The sequence below is a fragment of the Pseudochaenichthys georgianus genome, chromosome 7 (assembly GCF_902827115.2).
Source record: "Pseudochaenichthys georgianus chromosome 7, fPseGeo1.2, whole genome shotgun sequence".
NCBI classification, from domain to species: Eukaryota; Metazoa; Chordata; class Actinopteri; order Perciformes; family Channichthyidae; genus Pseudochaenichthys; species Pseudochaenichthys georgianus.
Window position 1 is genome coordinate 2,780,150 of NC_047509.1, and position 26,749 is coordinate 2,806,898.

At 41.8% G+C, this 26,749-nt stretch overlaps 1 protein-coding gene across 2 annotated transcripts in view; it reads left to right on the plus strand.

Moving 5' to 3' along the window:
* Positions 1–25,423, plus strand: part of fgd1 (FYVE, RhoGEF and PH domain containing 1) — a 46,683-nt gene extending 21,260 nt beyond the window's left edge. For both annotated transcript variants that reach the window (XM_034088238.2, XM_034088239.2), the window contains exons 2-18: positions 644–949; positions 1,384–1,582; positions 3,901–4,642; positions 5,167–5,256; positions 6,856–7,004; positions 7,094–7,250; positions 7,852–7,990; positions 9,404–9,462; positions 11,157–11,303; positions 11,817–11,909; positions 12,393–12,472; positions 12,703–12,733; positions 12,847–12,948; positions 13,652–13,780; positions 16,029–16,190; positions 16,480–16,626; positions 18,624–25,423. In XM_034088238.2, coding sequence (XP_033944129.1) covers positions 644–949; positions 1,384–1,582; positions 3,901–4,642; positions 5,167–5,256; positions 6,856–7,004; positions 7,094–7,250; positions 7,852–7,990; positions 9,404–9,462; positions 11,157–11,303; positions 11,817–11,909; positions 12,393–12,472; positions 12,703–12,733; positions 12,847–12,948; positions 13,652–13,780; positions 16,029–16,190; positions 16,480–16,626; positions 18,624–18,899 — 3,008 coding nt within the window. In that variant the 3' untranslated portion in view covers positions 18,900–25,423. The remainder of the gene's footprint in view (positions 1–643; positions 950–1,383; positions 1,583–3,900; positions 4,643–5,166; positions 5,257–6,855; positions 7,005–7,093; positions 7,251–7,851; positions 7,991–9,403; positions 9,463–11,156; positions 11,304–11,816; positions 11,910–12,392; positions 12,473–12,702; positions 12,734–12,846; positions 12,949–13,651; positions 13,781–16,028; positions 16,191–16,479; positions 16,627–18,623) is intronic.
* The last annotated feature ends 1,326 nt before the right edge of the window (positions 25,424–26,749 follow it).

Sequence of the window (26,749 nt, forward strand, 5' to 3'; positions counted from 1 at the left end):
AAGTACTGCGTTCAGACCTTTGTTTTGACAATATTACATATTCCTTTTATCAATGCTTATTTCTGTCCTGATTTGTGGAAGTGGATTTGTTTATGTTGAACCTTAAACATGGAGGACAAGGCCGATATATTGTGTTATTTGATAAGAGAAAACACTATTGTAGAGATGTGATTGGCTGTGATTTGTCGATCGGCTGAATACAATTGCGAGTATTTTGATTTTCAATTCATGGTTGAGGTCATTTTCAATGCAAACATGGCAGATTATTAACATAATGATTCACAGGTTCTAAATGTTCGCTTAAATTAATTACTAAATACATTTGGATTCAACATTGGAGTCAACATTTTGAGAAAGAAGGTCCGACATCTTGACTAAAAGTAATTTCTTCCTTTTGGTTTCCGACTTTAGAAGTTCTCAGATTCATGTTTTTTTTTTTTTACTTTAACAACGCAACATGGAGATTTCCTCAGGATTGCGGTTAACTGCCTCAGTGATGGAAACAAAAGCAGCAATAATGGATATAATCATTTGCTGCGGGCCTAAACGTTTGTTTTGTCATCTTAATCAAAAGGCTTTTATTTTGGCGGTTTGTGGGCGTGGCCGTTATAGCATGTGACTCATTCTGGCTCCTCCCCCTCAGGTCCCTCCTCCTCCTCCAGCCCCAGTCTGCTGGCTAAAGGTCTCTCTCTGGAGACGTCCTGCTCTCCGTGCGGCCACCAGGGGGCGCTGGACGCCGACGCTCCCCAGCAGCTGAGCTCCGACCCAGGGCCCAGCTCCTTCTCCTCAGACCCCGCCTCCCTGGAGCGAGGGGCGGAGCTAACAGTGCGCCGCGGCTCCGCTAACGGGCTCCTGCTGGTCAACGACACGGGGCCTCCGGAGCTACCAGCTACCACAATAACACCAACGAGCAAGAGCAGGCCGCCGCTGCCCGGACCCAAACCTCAGGGTAACAACGTCTATTGAAATTGAAATATTATAATAATAATAATCTTTATTTGTAAAGTACCTTTCATACAATAAGTGCAGTTCAAAGTGCTTCACATAGACATTTCACACAAAATTGATATCACACAGAATAAAGTTACCAGTAAAAGACATAAAAAGAAACTAAAAATAGCAAAGAGAAGACATTTAGATTAAAGGGACAACGACAACATTGTGCATTTGAAGGAGGATAGTGCAAATTCAACACACAATCAGTTTAAAATACATCGTAATGCATTGAGACAGTGCAGCAGAGAGCAGGAGTTTCCTTCCTAATATTGACTTCCTAACTCAGATAATGTTAAAAATGTTTTTCCCGTAAGTATTAATTGTAACATTTTAAAGTGACCCTCCCAACCCTGGACACTAATTGAGCTGTTTTGTCGCCCTCCTCAGTTCCCCCGAAGCCCCCCCACCTCCAGCAGCAGGCGGGGGTGTCCAGGCCCCGCCCCCGGGTCCCAGATAAGCCCCTCCCACCTCCCCCGCCCTGCAGGCCCCTCCCTGCTGACCCTCGGGGGGGCAGGTCTCCGCCCTGTCGCTCTGATGGCACCGACTCCCCCAACTGCGTCCTGTCACTCATCGAGAAGTTTGAGCGGTGAGTTCAAAACATCGTTATGACATCATCAAGTGACCAAAATCTGATCAGCTCATTTTCAGACAGGTTTTTATGGAAATGGATCAAAGAGAGAGAATCTTTTGTTCCTGAAACTTTCAGAGTCTCTTTCCAAAGAGGGGACACATGTTGATGTAGAAGAGACATGAAGAAGAGGGGACACATGTTGATGTAGAAGAGACATGAAGAAGAGGGGACACATGTTGATGTAGAAGAGACATGAAGAAGAGGGGACACATGTTGATGTAGAAGAGACATGAAGAAGAGGGGACACATGTTGATGTAGAAGAGACATGGAGAAGAGAGGACACATGTTGATGTAGAAGAGACATGAAGAAGAGGGGACACATGTTGATGTAGAAGAGACATGAAGAAGAGGGGACACATGTTGATGTAGAGGAGACATGGAGAAGAGGGGACACATGTTGATGTAGAAGAGACATGAAGAAGAGGGGACACATGTTGATGTAGAAGAGACATGAAGAAGAGGGGACACATGTTGATGTAGAAGAGACATGGAGAAGAGGGGACACATGTTGATGTAGAAGAGACATGGAGAAGAGAGGACACATGTTGATGTAGAAGAAACATGAAGAAGAGGGGACACATGTTGATGTAGAAGAGACATGAAGAAGAGGGGACACATGTTGATGTAGAGGAGACATGGAGAAGAGGGGACACATGTTGATATAGAAGAGACATGAAGAAGAGGGGACACATGTTGATGTAGAAGAGACATGAAGAAGAGGGGACACATGTTGATGTAGAAGAGACATGAAGAAGAGGGGACACATGTTGATGTAGAAGAGACATGATGAAGAGGGGACACATGTTGATGTAGAAGAGACATGAGGAAGAGGGGACACATGTTGATGTAGAAGAGACATGGAGAAGAGGGGACACATGTTGATGTAGAAGAGACATGAAGAAGAGGGGACACATGTTGATGTAGAAGAGACATGGAGAAGAGGGGACACATGTTGATGTAGAAGAGACATGAAGAAGAGGGGACACATGTTGATGTAGAAGAGACATGAAGAAGAGGGGACACATGTTGATGTAGAAGAGACATGAGAAGAGGGGACACATGTTGATGTAGAAGAGACATGAAGAAGAGGGGACACATGTTGATGTAGAAGAGACATGGAGAAGAGGGGACACATGTTGATGTAGAAGAGACATGAAGAAGAGGGGACACATGTTGATGTAGAAGAGACATGAAGAAGAGGGGACACATGTTGATGTAGAAGAGACATGGAGAAGAGGGGACACATGTTGATGTAGAAGAGACATGGAGAAGAGGGGACACATGTTGATGTAGAAGAGACATGAAGAAGAGGGGACACATGTTGATGTAGAAGAGACATGAAGAAGAGGGGACACATGTTGATGTAGAAGAGACATGAGAAGAGGGGACACATGTTGATGTAGAAGAGACATGAAGAAGAGGGGACACATGTTGATGTAGAAGAGACATGAAGAAGAGGGGACACATGTTGATGTAGAAGAGACATGAAGAAGAGGGGACACATGTTGATGTAGAAGAGACATGATGAAGAGGGGACACATGTTGATGTAGAAGAGACATGAGGAAGAGGGGACACATGTTGATGTAGAAGAGACATGGAGAAGAGGGGACACATGTTGATGTAGAAGAGACATGAAGAAGAGGGGACACATGTTGATGTAGAAGAGACATGAAGAAGAGGGGACACATGTTGATGTAGAAGAGACATGATGAAGAGGGGACACATGTTGATGTAGAAGAGACATGAAGAGGAGGGGACACATGTTGATGTAGAAGAGACATGAAGAAGAGGGGACGCATGTTGATGTAGAAGAGACATGCAGAAGAGGGGACATATGTTGATGTAGAAGAGACATGGAGAAGAGGGGACACATGTTGATGTCGAAGAGACATGAAGAAGAGGGGACACATGTTGATGTAGAAGAGACATGGAGAAGAGGGGACACATGTTGATGTAGAAGAGACATGAAGAAGAGGGGACACATGTTGATGTAGAAGAGACATGAAGAAGTGGATTTTGCATAAAAGTAAACTTTTTTATAGATTTTTGGGGATTTCTTCTTACTGAATTAACTAGTGGGTGTGTGTGTCGTGGTGTGTGTGTGTGTGTGTGTGGTGTGTGTGGTGTGTGTGTGTGTGTGTGTGTGTGTGTGTGTGTGTGTGTGTGTGTGTGTGTGTGTGTGTGTGTGTGTGTGTGTGTGTGTGTGTGTGTGTGTGTGTGTGTGTGTGTGTGTGTGTGTGTGTGTGTGTGTGTGTGTGTGTGTGTGTGTAGTGAGCAGATAATCGTGGTTCCTGACATCACCGGGGGGGCTCTGTGTCGCCTGCCAGACACCTCCTCCTCCTCTTCCTCACGTCCTTCATCACCACCGTCCTCCTCACCTGCGGCCCCTCCCCCACCTGAAAAGGAACCGCCCTCTGAGGTCAAAGGTCTCGATGACATCACACTGGGGGGAGAGGCTGAAGAAGAGGAGGAGGAGGGAGACGCCGACCTGCACGATGAAGACGACGATGACGACGATGAAGAGTTGGCGGCGGCGTGTCGTGAAGACGTCCATCAGAAGCGTCTCTCCATGGAGTCGGGTTACAGCGCCTCGGAGAAACACCTGGAGGACGACGTGGTCGCCGTGGAGATGAGGGAGCAACAGCCGGCTCAGCTCGACCAATCAGAGCTCCCCTCAGAGCGCTTGTCCCTCCCCTCCTCACAGACAGAGGGAAAACTGGCCAATCGGGACAGCGGCATCGACAGCATCAGTTCGCCGTCGCACAGCGAAGAGCTCTGTTTCGCCGGAGTGGACGATGGGGGCGTGGCCTATCCCTGTAGCCCCGCCCTCTTGCCCCGTCTCTCAAGCTCCTCCTCTTACGCGGGGGAGGGGGAAGAGGGGGAGGCGAGGGGCGGAGCCAGGAGGAGGCGGGACTTCTCTGAGGAGGGAGACAGCGACCTGGAGGAGGAGGAGGAGGGCGAGCTGACTCTGGTGCTGCCCCCCCCCAAAACAGACAGACAGGACTCTGTGGAGGTGAGACAGGAAGTGAGACCAGACCTTTTGTTCACCAAACAAGTACGTGTTGAGACTACAGATCCACCAAAAAGTGTCCGAAATATAATGTGACATTTCACTCAGACTCACAATCAGATTCATTCCAATGCAGTTTTACACTTACAAGGAATTTGCTTTAGGGCATAACGGCGCAGAGACAAAGGAAAGTTGTCGAAAAGATATTTCAAACACTCATTTCTTTGCAGAGATACAGTAAATGGAAATAGTTCATGATGTCCAGAAAGAATAATTGTTTTTTTTTACTATTAGGAAAACAAGCCAAGTGCCATGTAGTCCAATTATTATGATACCATATGTGTGTTATAGACAAGGCCGACATCTGTAGGAATAACTATCTGTAACCAATAGCACTTCATAGCAAGTTACATTTTCAACGCTTGACTTTTACTTCTGGATAATCCACATATTATTCTGGCTGTTTCCCCGTTGTTCCTGCAGATGTGTCACCTCTACCTCGCTCTTGTCTCTTTCTCTCTGTGCAGCTGTCTGTCCAGCAGAGGGTCTTCAACATCGCCAACGAGCTGCTGCACACAGAGATCGGCTACGTCTCCAAACTCCACCTCCTGGACCAGGTGAGTTCACGGACTGTGTGGCATCCTGTCGGCCTGTGCATGTTAATATCATGACGGTTTAACTTTAGAGAAATATGGGTACTTTGGGGATTTTGGGAAAATATCTAATTGCGATTTTTTTCGGACAAATATTGCGATTCGATTTGCGATATTTATGTTTTAGCGACCCAACGGAAGTTTATTGTAAAATGCGGCCATATCTCCGGCTAGGAAGGTCGCATCAACGTGCTCCCGTCTCTAGCACCCCGCAGCCCGAGCTACGAGTGAAAGAACTAGACTTACATGAAACTTCCGTTGGGTTGCTTTAAAGTCGAGCTTCAGTTTAAGATTCACCCTGTAGTAGAAACATGTGATGGAGCGTCACTAACCTGACTCAGACGGTTTGTTTCACCAAACCATCTAGAGCTCCATTGGAAGCCATTTGGAAAGGGCAGGCTCTTTCAAAAAGACTTGGCAGGTGATTGGATCAATCTGTCTATCACCTTCTATCATGGGCCACTTCTGATTGGTTAACAATGGCTGGTACATGTGGAGCTCAGCACTTCTGATTGGTTAACAATGGCTGGTACATGTGGAGCTCAGCACTTCTGATTGGTTAACAATGGCTGGTACATGTGGAGCTCAGCACTTCTGATTGGTTAACAATGGCTGGTACATGTGGAGCTCAGCACTTCTGATTGGTTAACAATGGCTGGTACATGTGGAGCTCAGCACTTCTGATTGGTTAACAATGGCTGGTACATGTGGAGCTCAGCACTTCTGATTGGTTAACAATGGCTGGTACATGTGGAGCTCAGCACTTCTGATTGGTTAACAATGGCTGGTACATGTGGAGCTCAGCACTTCTGATTGGTTAACAATGGCTGGTACATGTGGAGCACAGCACTTCTGATTGGTTAACAATGGCTGGTACATGTGGAGCACAGCACTTCTGATTGGTTAACAATGGCTGGTACATGTGGAGCACAGCACTTCTGATTGGTGCGGATGACTGACACACAAGAAGAACAAAAAAAAAATTGTAAAAAAAAAAAAGGAAAAAAATATCGTAGGCTTTGCGATTTGATAACCGCATCATTTCAAATCGCGATTTCGATTTCAAATCGATTAATCGTTCAGCCCTACTTAGCTGCTACTTACCACACCACCACGTCACTTGTAACTCTGCTTTCGGTAACTATATTTGATGAACAAAACGTTTAAAGATAGAATAAAAAGACGGGGCCAGAAACGGTTGGAGCTTTGACCATGCTTATCGACTTAAAGTAGACGAGGGAAAGAAATGCTACAGCTCTTAAATATGGCTGATCGTGGCTGAAAACATCTAATTGCAGGGGTTTGATTCTGTCAGATCTTATGGGTTCTCCCGTCTTTAATATTTTAGATACTTAAAACTGTATATAGTCTCGTCTGGCATCTTAAAATGTTAAACGTGTTTTGCTTTGAAGTGTTGTCTCAAGGTTGTCTGGGTAATCAAATGTGATGGTTTATTTTGAACAATTCCCTTATTGGTGTACAGAACAATTAGTTTAATTTGATATAAAATGACATTGATAGACGGTTTGGGCCATGTTGACTGACTCCTCTCGCCTCCTGCAGGTCTTCTGTGCTCGTCTCCTGGAGGAGGCGCGCTCTCGCTCCTCCTTCCCCTGCGACGTGGTTCAGGGAATCTTCTCCAACATCTGCTCCATCTACTGCTTCCACCAGCAGTTCCTCCTGCCGGCGCTGCAGAAACGCATGGAGGAGTGGTGAGGACCCTCTTCTTCTCCTCCTCCTATTTCCTTTTCTCTTCCTCACCTCCTCACCTCCTCACCTCCTCTCTCCTGTGTGTCTGCAGGGAATCGAACCCTCGTATCGGGGACATCCTTCAGAAGCTGGCTCCCTTTCTGAAGATGTACGGAGAGTACGTGAAGAACTTTGACCGAGCCATGGAGCTGGTGAACATCTGGATGGAGAGATCGGCGCAGTTCAAGGCCATCGTGCAGGAGATCCAGGTGTGTGTGTGTGTGTGTGTAGGTGTGTGTGTGTGTTGATGTGTGTGTGTTGATGTGTGTGTTAACCTGTGTGTGTTGTGCAGAGGGAGGAGCGAACCAAAATATGTTAAGTTAATAACTGGGCTGAAATTTGGTTACATTTGCTCCCCTTGGAAGACACATACGTATACTTATTTAAACATATGGGCATTATTCTACAATATAAAGCAATGGATGTAAATAATAATTTCATTCACATTTGTATCAGGGCAGAAATGGTATGAAATAACAATATTAGTTGATCATTAAAGTTTAATAACAACTATATGCAGATAAAATACTGAACGGATCCAGTGAGTAAGACACGGCTATGGGGATTTAATGAGGTGTGTGTGTGTGTGTGTGTGTGTGTGTGTGTGTGTGTGTGTGTGTGTGTGTGTGTGTGTGTGTGTGTGTGTGTGTGTGTGTGTGTGTGTGTGTGTGTGTGTGTGTGTGTGTGTGTGTGTGTGTGTGTGTGTGTGTGTGTGTGTGTGTGTGTGTGTGTGTGTGTGTGTGTGTGTGTGTGTGTGTGTGTGTGTGTGTGTGTGTGTGTGTGTGTGTGTGTGTGTGTGTGTGTGTGCAGAGGGAGGAGCGCTGTGGGAACCTGACTCTGCAGCATCACATGTTGGAGCCGGTCCAGAGGATCCCTCGCTACGAGCTGCTGCTCAAAGACTATATGCACCGCCTGCCGGAGGACGCCCCGGACCACCGGGACGCCCAGAGTACGTACAACACACACACACACACGCACGCACGCACGCACACACACACACACACACACACACACACACACACACAGTGTTGACTTGCTTCCTGTCTTGAAATGTGTCCTTTTTGAAGTCGCAAATGGAGATGATTTTAGAACATTCAAGCGTTGATCTGACAACAAAGTACCGTCATATCTTATCAACAAGGATGCTACAATCTTCCTATGTTCTGTGCACACGTTAAGAGATTTTTATAAACACTACACATTTTCAATTTTAAGATAAGATAAGAGAGATGAGATAAGATGGTACTTTATTGACCCCAATTTGGGAAATAGTTTTTGTTGCAGCAGCATAAAATACATTTTACAATAAAACAAAACTACAAATAAACAAGAATAGGAATGAAATACAATAAAATAGAACATGTAGATATTATATACACAAATATATATATTCAAAAATATATGGAATATTAAATATTGAACAGTTTAAATGTGTAAAATGTAAGAAACTACGAGTTCTCTTCCAGCCAGAGGGGATTGCTCTCTGCTCCGTAGTTTCTCTTTTTAAGATACATATTTGGATTTAACGAATACTGAGTTAATATCTCGGGTGAAAAATGTGTTACGTTACATTTGGAAGACATATAAGAAGTACGTATTTAAAAATATAGGCATTTAATAAAATATAAAGCGACTATGTAAATAGGAATACACTGAAAAAGGGAAGTATTGGTTAAAAACGTTGAAATGCAAACATTCCATTTCATTTACATTTGTATTGGGCAGAAATGGTTTGAAATAAGAACATGTTGATTTAGTTGATCATGATTTTTTAAGTTTAATAAACAACCATTTTCTGATGAAATACCGGACGGATCCAGTGAGTAAGAGACGGCTAACAGGATCAATTATACAACCGTCTCTTTTCTGCGCGCTTTTTCAGAGTTCAGGCGTTTTTGCCTTTTCTGCCGACGCACCTAATTTCTGAGTATGTGCTATAAAGGAGAGCAAATTGGCCATAACGGCAACCACTAATGCTCATGAACACACACACACGCACACAAACACACACACACACACACACACACACACACACACACACACACACACACACACACACACACACACACACACACACACACACACACACACACACACACACACACACACACACACACACACACACACACACACACACACACACTTCACCTCCATGCCAGATTTCAGCATCCTGGGGTGAAAACTGTGACCGCCAAAGGGAGGGGACATTCTTGTGGACCGCCTGACAGAGCGAGCTAAAACATTTAAAACATATCCGAGAGCCGCACAGCTTCGTCCAGGAACGTGTGAAAGTGAACAGAATAAAGTATAAAGTGTGTGTGTTTCTGTCACTAATGTGAGCATGTGAACGTTCTTTTCTCAGAGTCTCTGGAGCTGATCGCCACCGCAGCAGAACACTCCAACGCCGCCATCAGGAAGATGGTGAGACACACACACACACACACACACACACACACACACACACACACACACACACACACACACACACACACACACACACACACACACACACACACACACACAGTTTGTCATTATCTCGACCTCTTCTTTAATTAAACTCTGATTACACTCCTTAACTGTTCAGCTGCTGCTCCTTCATGTGGGTTTCACTCCGTCACATTTCTCATCACCAACTTCTCCTCTGGATCAGAGCTGAAGGGAGAGTGTTTTGAGGTGGGGTTCTTCGGGGTTCTTCGGGGTTCTTCGGGGTTCTTCGGGGTTCTTCACCAACTCAGCGCAATACTACCTGCAGTAGATGCAGTTTGGAGCAAAGGACAGGAGTACCAGCGGGAGGCTTTATACAATGTTTTGCTAACGGGATCTACGCAGTCATTTGACCTCACAGAACATTGGAGTTACTCGTCTGCTTTGATCCGTTAGTTAGTTATTTTGTGACTTTTAAAAGGTTAGTTTACGTCAACAACAAGGCAGCACGAAACTCCTGTCAGATAAAACTGTTTTTTTCAAGAGCGTAGATAACGTCTGACAGCACAGTAAAGTGGTGGAAATATTATGTACATTTCAAATAAATATATTGATGTTTTGGTTATATTTCCACAGCAGTACACTGCTTAGTTTTCTCCTGTGCACACCGACTGTGGCAGCTTTGGCTCAACAATGGGTTCAAAATATGGAAAACTGAACCATCCATTTTCCTCCATATTCTTTTTATTTCTTTCTTCTTTGCTGCAAATTATCATACAAACAACTCGGGTTGCTAGCTATCCTCGATTATCATCGATTGTTACAAGAAAAAAACTCCTGTGTCCCTGTGCTGTCTCTCATTTTATTTTATCTTTTTATTTCCGCTTCACTTTAATATGGACAAACTGAAAATAGTCAGCCTCACACAGGGCCGGCCCTTAGCATAGGCAGTATAGGCGAATGCTAAGGGTGCATCAATCTATGGGGGGCGCCGGAAATAATAAAAAAAAAAAAAAAGTTAGAAATGAAAAAAATATTATATTTTTTATTTCATAACACAATTTCCCGATTTTGGATCAACAAAGTATATCTTATTATCTTATACTAACAGAACCACGCCTATATTGCGTACAGCGCCAAATCAAGTTGAACCGCCCCAGCCCCAGTAAACAACAGAGGTTTATGTGAAATAGTTCATTTTTGGAAATAATGGTTTTAGTGTGCAATTATAGGTTTTAATTTTGTATTTGTGTTAATTTAAAATAAATCAAACTCCCAAAAAACGTATTCAGCTTTTATTAACATTGGAATTTACTGTGTAAGCGGCCGCGGGGGGAGAGCTTCAGAGAGCTCTCTCCTGAAAGACTGAGAGGCTCTGATAATAATATAAAATACTATATGACAGTACAAAAAAGTTGTTACAAGAATAGAGTTTGAAAGGGGAGTGATTTGTAAAATATCCATAAATAAAAAGAAAATCTGCTTCCAGTTGTGTTTCATCTGGGTGATGAGAGAGGTATCCATAGATCTCCTAATGTTGCTCTCAAAGTGCACCAGATTGATGCTTTTAACTTCAATATTTAAAAACAAATCGGGGCCAGTCAGCTAAAATCTTGCCTAGGGCAGCAAATTGGTCAGGGCCGGCCCTGGCCTCACATATCAGCTCATACCTGGTTCTGTTTCTGCCTCAGGAGCGGATGAGGAAGCTGCTGAAGGTGTACGAGCTGCTGGGAGGAGAAGAAGACATCGTTAACCCGACTAACGAGCTCATCAAAGAAGGACACATCCTCAAACTGTCCAACAAGAACGGCACCACGCAGGACCGATACCTCATCCTGGTACTTCCTATTTTACTTCCTTTTTTACTAAAGGCATCTTCCTTTTATTGCTATTCGACCAGACACTGATAGATATCAGTATTTTGCATATACATATTATGTTAACGCTTTTCTTGTTAGGTTAGAAAAGTGTCAACAGAACTATAAGTCTATAACGTCACGGGAAGACGAAGAGGAATGTGAGAATCTGGTTGGGCGTATTATCAAATATCTGGAGCACACTCCCAGAAACCTGCCGGTCCGCTGGAACTCTGACTACTTTTAAATCCAGGCTGAAGACTTTCTTTTTGCCGCTGCTATTAATTGAACTATTCACATCTCACTCTGCACTGTAACTTGTATCCATGGTCCTGTGTATTGTTTCTAATGTGTTTTATGCTCTTAAAGCACCTTGAATTGCCTCGTGTTGAAACGTGCCTTGTTTTCTCTGGCACAAGAATTTCCTTTGTGATTTATTAAGTTGTATTTGATCTTATAATATGATTTAACTGAGTGATACCCGTCTCTGTGCAGTTTAACGACAGGTTGCTGTACTGCGTCCCGAAGCTGCGTCTGATTGGTCAGAAGTACGGCGTCCGTGCTCGCATCGATGTGGACGGGATGGAGGTGAGACACATCTTTAAGTTGATCGAACTCAGTGGAGCTCTGACTATAAACCTGAAGCTGATTTAACCGGTCTTTCCCTCTCTGTCTCTCTCTGTCCCTCTCTGTCTCTCTCTGTCCCTCTCTGTCTCTCTCTGTCTCTCTCTGTCTCTCTCTGTCTCTCTCTGTCCCTCTCTGTCTCTCTCTCTCTCTCTCTGTCTCTCTCTGTCTCTCTCTGTCTCTCTCTGTCTCTCTCTGTCTCTCTCTGTCTCTCTCTGTCCCTCTCCATCTCTCTCTGTCTCTCTCTGTCTGTCCCTCTCTGTCTGTCTGTCCCTCTCTGTCTGTCTGTCCCTCTCCATCCGTCTCTCTCTCTCTCTCTCTCTCCATCTCTCTCTGTCTCTCTCTGTCTGTCCCTCTCCATCCGTCTCTCTCTCTCTCTCTCTCTCTCTCTCTCTCTCTCTCTCTCTCTCTCTCTCTCTCTCTCTCTCTCTCTCTCTCTCTCTCCAGCTGAAGGAGACCAGCAGCGCTGCAGTACCTCGGACGTTCCTGGTTTCTGGAAAACAAAGATCTCTGGAGCTGCAGGCCAGGTACACACACACACACACACACACACACACACACACACACACACACACACACACACACACACACACACACACACACACACACACACACACACACACACACACACACACACACACACACACACACACACACACACACACACACACACACACACGCACTTCTGCCAATCATTTTCCAAACTGCTTTTAGAGTTTGCAATATTCTGACAGCTTCTCTGTTTGTGTGTCTGCAGGACGGAGGAGGAGAAGAAAGACTGGATTCAGGTAGACACTCCACTTCCTGTCGGCCTGTTGTCTGTGAAATATTGCCTGATCAAATGTTTCAAATTAAAAGCATCACAGAGACTTTTATTGTGAAACTCCTCCTCTGTGTTCAGGCCATCCAGGCGACCATCCAGAGACACGAGCAGACGATGGAGAGCTTCAGACATCTCAACTGTTCTCTACGAGACGACGAGTCCACGCCGCCTCACTCCCCGGTAACACGCTCACTGACAAAACGACTGAAGACTCAAATTAATAAAACACAAAACTTCTAAAAGCTTAACCCTTGTACCCGTTTACACAAATGTTGATCGCCTTGCCATTTCAACATAAAATCATGATTTATGTATTCTTTTCCGATTGATTCATTTTATTATGTTCTCGCTATTGGAAACATACATGACAATATATATCATGCATAGTCCTGGTCTGATGCACTCAGTAATTAAAATGCATCATAATCATGAATGTATCCCACACTGTGAAAAAGAAATCCCTGCTATTTATTTCACATCCAATATTTAAAAATAAATTGGGGGAGGGGGGTTGAAGGGTCGAATTCTTGAATGAATATTTGCTAGATACGATCAGGACTGAAGATTTATTTAAAGTGTAACATTTTATAATTCGATGGCATTTTTCTTCAAATGGACATTTTTCTTCTCACAAGACATTAGAGCAACTTTTAAAATTGAAGCACAAGGGTTAAGATAATAGGATTGCAGATCTACAGGACGAAACAAAAACAACAAGTTATTTTATTATTATTTTACTTTGAATGTTATTTTTTGTTAATGGTTGTTTGATGCAAAGCAAGAGTTGAGTTTCATCAAAATCTTAAAAATGTAACTCCGCTAAGTGACTCAGTATCAGTCAGGGTTGATTGTATTAAACTGACCTGAGATCTGTCCGCCTCAGAGCTGTGTGGAGCTGGGGAAGCGGGCTCCGACCCCCATCAGAGAGAAGGAGGTGACTCTGTGTATGAAATGTCAGGAGCCGTTCAACTCCATCACCAAGAGACGGCACCACTGCAAGGCCTGCGGACACGTGAGTCTGTTCAAATCTGCAATCTTTCACAAATATTTACATTTTTAATAATTAATGACTGCACCGCAGAGCCTGCGGACACTTACCTTATTCAATATTTACACATGTGTTAAGAGAACTGATAATTCATGAATATTTACATTTGTGTTAATTAACAACAACACTTTGAAGCCTGCGGACACGAAGGCGATTCAATATTTACATTTGTAATATAATCTTTAATAATTTGCGTGTATTTACATTTGTTTTTATTAATAACGGCACTGCAGAGCCGAATAAGACGTACGTTTACATTTGTGTTATAATCACTAATAATTCATTAATATTTAGTAGAGACACTACATACTGATATACACCTGAACATCAGCAGGAGAGGACTCTTTAAAGTAGAGACACTACATACTGATATACACCTGAACATCAGCAGGAGAGGACTCTTTAAAGTAGAGACACTACATACTGATATACACCTGAACATCAGCAGGAGAGGACTCTTTAAAGTAGAGACACTACATACTGATATACACCTGAACATCAACTGGAGAGGACTCTTTAAAGTAGAGACACTACACACTGATATACACCTGAACATCAGCAGGAGAGGACTCTTTAAAGTAGAGACACTACATACTGATATACACCCGAACATCAGCAGGAGAGGACTCTTTAAAGTAGAGACACTACATACTGATATACACCCGAACATCAGCAGGAGAGGACTCTTTAAAGTAGAGACACTACATACTGATATACACCTGAACATCAGCAGGAGAGGACTCTTTAAAGTAGAGACACTACATACTGATATACACCTGAACATCAGCAGGAGAGGACTCTTTAAAGTAGATACACTACATACTGATATACACCTGAACATCAGCAGGAGAGGACTCTTTATAGTAGAGACACTGCATACTGATGTACACCTGAACATCAGCAGTAGAGGACTCTTTATAGTAGAGACACTGCATACTGATGTACACCTGAACATCAGCAGTAGAGGACTCTTTAAAGTAGAGACACTACATACTGATATACACCTGAACATCAGCAGGAGAGGACTCTTTAAAGTAGAGACACTATATACTGATATACATCTGAACATCAGCAGGAGAGGACTCTTTAAAGTAGAGACACTAAATACTGATATACACCTGAACATCAGCAGGAGAGGACTCTTTAAAGTGGATACACTACATACTGATATACACCTGAACATCAGCAGGAGAGGACTCTTTAAAGTGGATACACTATATACTGATATACATCTGAACATCAGCAGGAGAGGACTCTTTAAAGTAGAGACACTAAATACTGATATACACCTGAACATCAGCAGGAGAGGACTCTTTAAAGTAGAGACACTACCTACTGATATACACCTGAACATCAGCAGGAGAGGACCCTTTAAAGTAGAAACACTACATACTGATATACACCTGAACATCAGCAGGAGAGGACTCTTTAAAGTAGAGACACTACATACTGATATACACCTGAACATCAGCAGGAGAGGACTCTTTAAAGTAGAGACACTACATACTGATATACACCTGAACATCAGCAGGAGAGGACTCTTTAAAGTAGAGACACTACATACTGATATACACCTGAACATGAGCAGGAGAGGACTCTTTAAAGTAGAGACACTACATACTGATATACACCTGAACATGAGCAGGAGAGGACTCTTTAAAGTAGAGACACTACATACTGATATACACCTGAACATCAGCAGGAGAGGACTCTTTAAAGTAGAGACACTACATACTGATATACACCTGAACATCAGCAGGAGAGGACTCTTTAAAGTAGAGACACTACATACTGATATACACCTGAACATCAGCAGGAGAGGACTCTTTAAAGTAGAGACACTACATACTGATATACACCCGAACATCAGCAGGAGAGGACTCTTTAAAGTAGAGACACTACATACTGATATACACCCGAACATCAGCAGGAGAGGACTCTTTAAAGTAGAGACACTACATACTGATATGAACCTGAACATCAGCAGGAGAGGACTCTTTAAAGTAGAGACACTACATACTGATATGAACCTGAACATCAGCAGTAGAGGACTCTTTATAGTAGAGACACTGCATACTGATGTACACCTGAACATCAGCAGTAGAGGACTCTTTAAAGTAGAGACACTGCATACTGATATACACCTGAACATCAGCAGAGTATGTCCTCTTTAAGACTACAAACATCTGACTGACTGTGTTTTTGCCTCTAGGTGGTTTGTGGGAAATGTTCAGAGTTTCGTGCTCGCCTTTCGTATGACAACAACCGCACCAACCGTGTTTGCATCGACTGCCATGCCATGCTGGTGGGGGCGTCGCCGTCGCCCGCCCTGCTGAGCAGCAGCAGCAGCCAGAGGAGGCGCTCCATCCTGGAGGTCAGTGCAGAAAACTACTCTGAAAATAAGATAAGACAAGATAAGAAGTACTTTATTGATCCCAATTTGGGAAATGTTTGTGTTGCAGCAGCATAAAAAGACATGGCATTGTACAATAACAACAAAGAAATAAACAAGAAAGTAGAAAATATACATTTTGTAAATTTACAGTAACAAAATATACAGCAATTTATTACATATATATATAAATTATCTGTTTGTTGAACATTTCCTCTCCTTCCTGCAGAAACACTGACCCTCTTTATATCTCTGTCCCTTGTTGCTATAGAAACAGGCCTCCCTGGCAGCGGAGCACAGTGTGATTTGTAGTTTTTTGCACCACATGGAGAAAGGGAGTGGGCGAGGATGGCAGAAAGCCTGGTTCGTCGTCCCGGAGAACGAGCCGCTGGTGCTCTACATCTACGGAGCTCCACAGGTACCTTTAATATATATAAAATATGTAATATACCTTTATATTATTTACAAAGATCTCCTGGTAAGCCGACGGTGGATTCAGGCGCTTCTTGGATGCTCCTATTTCCCAAATTGGGAAGTCTTTCTTCCAACTTTGGTTTCAGTTGTATAGGTCATGTGTCTGTTCACACAGGGTCAATGTTACGATAACAACATGTTTGACTACGGAAAGGACTTGCTCCGCAGCAAAGTCACAACTTTCTTTTACTAGATCACTAGAAGAATAAAAAAATGACAATAATAAGGAAAGACAGTAAAACATTAAAGGTGGGGTAGGTAATTCACTTCAGAAACACTTTGTTATATTCCATGGAATGCTCTCAACATCCCGATAGCAATGAATATATTAAATGCTTTGACATTAAATATATACAAACATTTCATCTGTGGAAGCCGTGGCGCTGTAAAAAGCACGACCAATCATCTGAGCCGGCTAAAGTAACTGGACGGCCTACCTGCCTGTCAGCCTTCCATCGTGCCCTCATTGGTCATGTGCGCGTTCGTGTGTGTTGGAGGAGGGGCTCTGTAAGGAAGTCTGGGTACTTTCAAATTCTAGCGCACTCGAGCTGGTTTCTCCATTCTTACCTACCCTATCTTTAAGGTACCGGAGTTGTTTGATAAAATAAGTAGAGACATAAGTATACTGTATATACCAATATAAAATAATGTGCATTGTGTGGAAAAGTAAGTGACAGTATTGCACAAATGTAATGAAGAAAGGTAAATAAATAAAGTTCAGCTAAAAAATGTAATTTACATTTTTTTACCCGAGGGGGGGTTCATGTGAAAACGTATTCCGATATCACATGAATGCAGCACAAATGCCCTTTCTAGAAATGTGAACAAAAGTGAATATTACACACCCATATAAATTCATGTCAGTGTTTCCCCTAGGATGGAGTCATAGCAGCGGTGCTAAGGCACGTGGGCCCAGCATAATGTGAGCGCGGAGCGTGTGGAATCTTTTAGTGCATGTGCGAAGTGCGCCCCGCCAATTTGTTTCTATGAGTCTGCCAGCACAAGAAAGGCTCTTGAGGCCTAGTACCAGGGCCGGTTCTAGACAATTTGCTGCCCTAGGCGAAATGTTATATATAAAGATTAAATGAAAAATCTCCACAAAAGACAAACACACTACAAAAACAGAAACGTATTGAGGTAATATACGTCAAAATGGCTTCAAATGTATTCAGTATTGTATGAACTTGTTTTAATTGGGGGGTGGACGTCACATCCTCTAGGGGGTCCGGGGTATGCCCCCCCGGGAAGATTTGTTTGAACATTGTAAAGTAAAATGCTTCAATCTGGTGCACTTTGAGAACACAATTACTAGAGACCTGATCTAGGGGGTACAACTCTAAACACCCATATGAAAAAGATCGGTTTACATTTTAATAATCAAATAAGTATGTGAACATAACCAATAACCTTCCATAGCCAATAACAAATACATGTAACTTATTTTATTTTTGTTGTTCATTTATATCTTATTTTACCTTAACATTTATTTATTTATGCATATTTTTGTATCTCTCCAACTTTAAAGGATATTTTTGGTTTACTGTCCTATAGTATACATTGGAATGATTTCAAACCTGTTTTTATTTATCCTAATAATTATAAAGGAGTTCCTTGGAAATATGTGTTTACATAATTTGTAAACACATATTTGTTTGAGACCCACTGAGATAACTTAGACTAAAATTAACTATCTAAACGCTCAGAGAGTACCTCCCGGTCCTCCCAATGGCCTGCCTATTACATACAGTGGCAATGTCTCAAGATTTAGCAAAATACACCTTTTTGAACATACAGTAACACAAATACTACAAATCCACATAACTTATTATTATTTATAAAAAAAAAATTCCCCTAGCAGCGGCGCGCATATTTCAGCAGCGGCCATACCCATGATGCAATATGAACAGATAACTGACAGTATTGATCATATCTCCCCTCCAGGATGTGAAGGCGCAGCGCAGCGTTCCTCTGATTGGCTTTGAGGTCTCCCTCCCCGAGTCATGTGACCGCCTCGAGCGCCGCCACGCCTTCAAGATCTCCCAGAGTCACCTGACGCTGTTCTTCAGCGCCGACTGTGAGGAGCTGCAGCGACGGTGGATCGACGTCCTGCTGCGCGCCGGGAGGGGGGAGGAGCCTCAGGTGCATCGGCCAATCGTGGAGAGCGTGGAGGAGGAGGGGGAGGAGCTTGCGACCGTAGCAGAGGACGAGAACACGTGATTCTATCGGAGAGAAAAAAATGGCAGCGATGATTAATATTGGTCCCTGTTGGAAACCATTACAAAACCAGTAGCTGATATTTACACGCACACACACACACACACACACTGCATGATGGCGTCTCTTCTTCTTCAACTTTTTTCGTGAGGCAGTGATGTGGGCGGAGCCTCTTCTCCCGCAGGAATCATGGAAACCACTGTGTTTTTCATCCCCTCAGTTTGGTCTCACACACTACACTACCCATAAACCTCAGCTGTTTTCAGGTTTAAAAAAAAAAAAGGGTAAAGAGCTCTCTGATTGGATGGATTTCCTGGAACATGAAGCACATTCATCAGCTGCTGTTATAAACATTTTACCTTATGGTTTCCACTGATCCAGTGTTCAGAAGATCAACTGGTTTTTTCCACTTTAATAGAGCAGCAGCAGCAGCAGCCATCAAGGAGTCACACAACACGTAGAGGGTTTTAATAACAAAACCGGCAGATCTAAAACTCCAGTTATTATTACTGATACGTTCTCTGTCAGTGCAAGAATATTAAATTATTTCAACAATTTTCAGTTTTCTGCACAGACCAGTAAAAAGTGATCTTGTATGAAGACACTAGACTTACAGAAGCTCGGAAACACAAAGCAGATCTGCAAAATTAAGGGATTCAGATTGGACAAACTCGGGTGAATTCACAAAAACTGGATTGATTTAGTTTCGTGAATCGTGCAGCATTAGCAACCTGTATTTGCGCCGTCCCAAGATCCGGTTCACAACAGATAATGCCCTGATTATGTTAAAATGCAAACACCCATTGAGATTTGCAGCTAAGGGCAATTCTTTGGCATCTTACTGCGATCACATATGTTGCAAAATATGAAACCTTATTTGATTTTTAAACGACTATCCTTGTCTGTGAGTATAAATGTGCTTCAACACAAACTCTCTGAAGACACTAATAATTTCACTGTAAACTGCTAAACATTGTGATTTGGACTGCTTTTGCACGATGCTCAATTTAATGCCAAATCTCAGCAAATTCCCTGATTTAAAAACGTGCAAATACCACAGGAGAACGGAGAAGCAATTGTCTTGGAAGTGCAATTAGGAATGCATTTAACCTTTTGTTGGCGCTTTGAGGAATAAACAGTATTGTTATATTCAGGCAGATTTAGGGATTTGGCTGCAGAAGCTTTGCAATCCTTTTGTGAATTTCCCCCTGAGTGCAGTCCAGCTCAGTGTCCCTATGATTCACACTCATTTTGGACAACGCTGCACCTCCAGTTTTACATCCAACGCCAACGATGTAACTACAACCACCGTCTGGTGCTTGTTGGCTCACAGATTTAGTAAAAAATTAGAAGTGTTAAAACATTATTGTTGGAAGTGAATCTGGTGTTTTGCAGAATCTTCCAATATCAGTGTTCAGATTGTTTCTGATATGAACAAGCAAACAGGTGTGTTACGACAACAACAGCAACCTTCATTAATCTGACCCGAGTGGAATGGATTAAACAAGCACATACAAAAGCATTTCAGAGTCAAAATGGACAACAGATTTAAAATCCCAGCCGAGTGTTTAGGAGTGGATCTTCTACCGGACATGATGCAGCCACGAAGAAGAGATTAAAGAAGATATTTTCCTCTGTTTTTAAAAGATACGTGTCAGCAGGAAGTTGATATAGACTGTCAAAAGGAGGAAACGCTGTGAGATTTTTAAAAAACAAAAGAAGAAAAAGACTGATGTGTCCTCTTTAAATGCACTTAAAAGACTTTTGATTTTTTTAACCCCAAAATTGGCCCCTGAAGATCAACTCCTGTATTTTGACTTTTAAACTTCACTGCTGCTGTCTGACAAATCCAAACCTGCCTATCGAATCACCTGTCCGGAGGTAAACTACATTTCCCAGCAGCCTCGGCTCCAAGTGGTGGACTCATTTTACCTGAAGCCTCTCTGCCTTCTGCTGGTGAAGTTCGGTACTGCAGACTTTTATAAAAATCACTGAGGTGGTTCATCGGGGTCCTCAGAAATCGCCATGTTTTCAGATCACAAAAAAAATCATGAAGCAGAGAAACATGAATTTAAAGAGTCCAAAAACGTAAATATTTTGGCTTCATTTATTCAGTTTTTCATTATTTTGTGCAAACCTTCGGAGACTGTGAACCACTATTTTCATTGTTAATAATTATGCCGATTATTTTCTCAATTAATATGGACTGATTGGTCTATAATATGTCAGAAAATCCAAAATGATGTATTTTATATGTTTTATTTTTCCTCAGTCCAAAGATATTCACCATTATATTAAATAAAATATAAAATATATAAACTGATAACCACCATATTAAGAGAATCTGAAAACATTGGAAGACGTCACTTTGGAGACATATTCTATACCAGACAACCTATTGATTAATTGAGAAGATAATTAAATAGCTGAACATGAAAATGATTGTTAGATACAAGGCCTCTAAAGGACACTGATGATCTCAGCCCCAGATGATGATGATGATGATGATGATGATGGTGGTGGTGGTGAAGGTTTTTTTTTTTTTTTTTAAAAGATGGATGTATAAAGTTGGAAAAATAGTTTTTTTAAGATGGATACATGAAGAGGAACCAGGAACCAGCTGGACTGTACACCTTCATATTGTCAGATGGACTCGGTGGTGTCTGTTTCCTGGATGTTAGGAATTAATCCAGCTATTAGACAGAGCCGAACTGAATCTACAAGAATAGACTTTAGTTGTTTTTATCATGTTCGCTTCCAGTGGTCCAGTATTTCTCTCTCTCTGTCTCTATAAACACCTTTTGGACAAAGTGTTTTGATATTGAAAATATTATTAATATTATTATTGTTATTCTGATGCTATGATGAAGTGAACAGACTTCTTGTTGGATATTTCGGTGTTTATGAGTCTGGGTTGTGTTTGATGTTTGCTTGATGCAAGTTGATGCAAGAAGAAAACAAAGAGTAAAGATTTTGTAAATATAATTTATTCTCCTGTGACCTCCCCGGTCATGTGACTATGTAAAGGTTAAAGGTTAAAACTTGCCGTCCCTCAACACAGCCAGAGCCAATCAAACTGGCCGTTTCTCAATCGCGAGGATGCTGGCTTGGTAGTCACGTACTTCCAAGTCACTTTCTTCAGAAACGAAGCAAGTATACTTCCAAGCCACGGCTACAGAAAACAAAGAAGAATGGAACAGGCTAACAAGTGTGCCACTCTCTCTAACGGTTTCAACATAAACTGTACCAAAAATAAATACCTCACGATGTCTATCTAATTTTGAACTTGCTTTACTTTCACGGAACACATTTTTCGTGATAACAAACAAATGTAACAAAGTAACATATTTACCAACACATGTTCTACGCCACTACATACTTACATTTAAATGTGTGCTGCGTCGGTTCAGCCACTCTCCGCAAGGGTTTTTGAAATTGGTCCGTGCGCAAAGCATTGTGGGGATTTTAAGGACGCGAAGTCTACCCATGTGCAGCCTCGAAATTTCCCCCAAACCAAGGACGCGGCCTCGGTAGAATTCCAATGCTGGAGATTGGAACAGTCCTTCGGCGGCACTCGATGATGTAGCATCCTTGAAATATTGGCTTGGAAGCCAAAATCCTCGCAATTGAGAAACGGCCACTGTTTGGGTTTCAGCTGCGGCCATGTTGGCTCCATCAGTTAGACTAACGGCTAACAGGGTGAAACTTAGAGAAACAATCAACATTTTAGTAAATCCTCTCAATCTTTGTATTTCAAATGAATATCAGGTTCTCCCTGCTTCTAGTCTTGTTGCTAAGCTATGCTAAAGGTTTTCTTCTGCTTCTGGTCTTCGTGCCTATCTAGGCTATCACTTTCCCCTGCTTATAGTCTTTATGCTAAGCTAGGGTAAGAGTTTTCTCCTGTTTCTGGTCTTCGTGCTAAGCTAGGCTAGCACTTGTCCCCTGCTTCTTCTAAGCTTGGCAATTGTTTTGCTGAGCTAGGCTAGCATTTCCCGTCCTCCAAGTCTAAGCTAGGCTATCTGTTTTCCCCTGCTTCAAGTTGTTGGTGCTAAGCTAGCAGTTCCCCCCCTGCTTCAGGTCTTTGGTGCTAAGCTAGGCTAGCAGTTTGTCCAAGCCAGGCTAGCAGTTCCGCATTGCTACTAGTTTTTGTGCTAAACTAGACTATCTGTTTCCCCCTGCTTCTAGTATTTGTGCTAAGCTAGGCTAACCACATCCTGGACACGCAGAGATGAAACTGAAAATGTTTTAAAAACTGGATTTATAAAACTCTTGAACTCTTTCTTTACCTTCACAGCTCTGTCACTAACATGGTGCTCAGTGTGAATGTGGCTCTGGTTGTCGCAGTGTATTTTTAGCGTGTAAAGCAGACTAAAGCAGTGGTGTGTTCTCTCCTCCCTCACGGGGAATGGAAGGAATTGGCCAGTAACTCAGCCTTAGTTCCCATCATCACCAGTTGTCTTCTTGATGTGATGAAAAATGTTAAAAAAATTCAATCTGAGTGACTCGTGTTGAGCAGTTGATTATTTTTGTTTTATTTCCTTTCTGTTTTCAGATATTTTTGCAGACTGGTTCTGACCGGTTCTGACCAGTGTGTGTATGATACAATTGAACAGTGTGTTGTACCAGTCCAGTGTGCACTTTTCTCTTTATGTGCCAAAATTCAGAACCATACAGTATTCAGTGAAGTTGTTGGCTAATATATCAGATTATGTTTTTTCAGTATTTCTACTTATTGTTACTTTGGGATGGATACCAGTTTATATCCATTTGCAGTCTCATAAACCAGTTTGAGCCAGCTATAACTAGAGATGAACATTATTAAATGACTACACAGATTTTTTTTAAGGTGTGAAATCAACAGACTCCACAATGTAATTCCCGGCCAATTGACTTGCAGTGGGTTTCCAAATTCGGGATAATAGGCAGGGTTTTATAAGGAAATGCTTTGAGACCAACGGCCTTGTGAGAGATTGGCATGACTTTACTTGTACTTGTACTACTCTAATGCTAAACTAATTTATGTGAGGTGTATAATTTCCCTACATTATATTGTTTACTTTAGCTAACTTCTTAGACTTAAAAAAACATGACCTCCAAATCTCTAGTTAAGACTGCCTGTAAGCTGAGCCGGATAACGCCTGTTTTATTTACTCGTTGGAGCCGGTAACGTTACCAAGTGCAGTAACTTGTAGTTTCGATAGCTGGTTAAAACCGGTTCTAGCTGGTTCTATCCCATCAGAGCCGGTTCGGTCACACTGGACTGTCATCAGTATTTTGCCTTACAGTTTCTGAATTGTATTGAACTTTTTCTTGTGCCAAATCAGACGACTCAATCTGTTCAACAGTTACAGTCTGTGGTTTTGTATTTATTTGTCATTTTTAATCCAAACTGTTATACTTTGTTATTTTGTTTTTTCCAAGTTCCAAGTTCCTGTCCTAATCCTGATATCCTCAGTGGTTTTTAGGATGACCTTTTTTAACTGTCTCCGATTCCCCCTCATCAGACGGTCACACAGTGTTATTATGGGCTGCTGTTACCATGGACTGCATCCGTGCTTTGACTTGCCGAGATTGAAGCTGAAAAAAAACCAAATAATGTTGATAAATGTAAACAGATTTATATAATACAGAGCTCTAACAGCCAATCAGAAAAGGACTGGGCAGTGATGTCATTAAATTGAACTAAACCATGTTTTAACGCGTTACTATAGAGTGGTGCCGTGATGACGTATTTTTGTAGGCCAGACATAGAAGTTAGCATTGCATGGGTCGTTAGAAAAAAAGTAATGGAATTTTCCCCATTGGATTTCTCGCAGAAAAATAAGCCTTGTGGCCAACACACGTTTATGATACTTAACGCGTTTTGTTCAGGGGGATAGTCTCCACATATTAACACCATTTTGTGATGCTTTTAAACATAAATGTAATTGGCAGAAATATAATGCTATAAACAAAGTACATCACGGTCGCATGGCTGCAAATCAAAATCGTGTCGGCATGATGTCGTTTAGTATTCCCTTGTTAGCAACCCCTGTTTTTATGACACATCGAAGCTTCAGACATTCATGATTGGAATATATGCTGGTGTATTTTATGTTGTAGAACGAAACGTGAAAATCTCTTCAGCTTGTGTTAACCATAGTTCTTATTTCAGGTTTCTAACAACAAACACGTTAAAAAAAAACGATGACTTCGAGACGAAGGAACAGGAAGTGATGCAATGTCCTTTTGCAGGTTTTAGGACTCATTACGGCACCACTCTTTATAAATGTGGAGTTCAACATTAAATCTCTCTCTCTCCGGGTGTAACAGCAGCATGGTGGTGTATTCTTCTTCTTCCTGTTGTACTTCTGGTATCTTATTGTTATTATTGAGTATTGATTGATTTATTGATCGCAGGTTATTGGTTAGTGGCCGGCCACTGCCTTCCATCCTGTCTGTTTCCCCATCATGCCCTTATGTATGAGAAAATACAATGAGAAATGTTTATTATGAGGTTATAAATGAAATAAAAATATGAAAACTGACTACATGTCTGAAAGTTAATCTTATCATACAACCAATACTAGTACAAATATTTCCACTACTGCCTTTACTTCTCCTGCAACTATACTATTACTATTTCATTTTAAATACTTGATGCATCTATAAGCAACAGCACCATCCAAGACAATAATAAAAGAGCAATAGGCTAAATTAAAATAATATTTAAAGCAGGAGATATACATTCAGAACTGGAATAAATAAACTGTGAAAATGTATCATAAGGCAAAGGTTAAATATGCTTCGGCCATCCTAAACTCCAAAAAAACTATTTGCTTCTCCAGTATCAATACATTCTCAGTTATGGTATTATGGCTTAAACTTTAAGGATTAACTGATGTTTTTAGTTGAGGAGTACTGCAGATATCACTGTAAAATCATTTGACAGTGAGGGGAATACTTCCGGTTAAACACTTCAAAACTGGAAATACTGTTTTCACCCCAAGCTGTTGCCTGGCAACGCAATTCTGTTGATAGTTATGGCTGATAAGGCTTATTACTTATTGGCTTATTACTTATTACTGTTTTGATATTTGAAACCCCAAACCGATGGAAAACCCCCACAGCAACATAGAAAAGACGGTCATAACATGACCCGGCGCCCTAGTTAATAGACAAAATAATTTCATACATAATATTATTAATGACTTTATTTTGAAATTCAGTTCCTGATGGACGGCAAAAAAGCCAGAGATTATAGAATTAAACAAATGAATAAAAAGGATAATTGTGTGTTACTGTTGAGTAAATAACAGTGTGTTATTTAGAAAAGAATAACAAATTAGACGGAAAAACATATTTAAAAAAAACATATTTCAGTATTCTGAGCCCCATTTCTTTTCCTCACGGACAGCAAAAAAATTCGACATTATAGAATTTAAAATAAAAACAATAATCGTGGCTTGATATTGAGTAAGAAAATGATTTTATGAACCACGCAGCTTCCGGTCTTCCAAGACCTGACCGGACAAAAAGACGTGGTGCAGGCACGAAATACACTACCAATAGAAATACATTGCTTTTAAAATCGTTCTGTGTGACACGAAAAAAAGGGAAAAATCGTGTTGGAGAACACGAATCAATAGATTAAATGTCGTGACTATAACACGAAATGCCGTGAGATTGGGTTGATACACCACAGGCTGCACCAGTGAACGAAGTACTGGAGGTTGGGAGTGCAAAAGGGTTTGTTCACAAAATACAACACAAACCAAATGCTGTGACAGTACAACAGAAACCGAGTAGACTTCCATTCTCTGTGAGACAGGCTGTGACTGATGAGCTCAAAGATCTACAGGAAAAGGGCATCA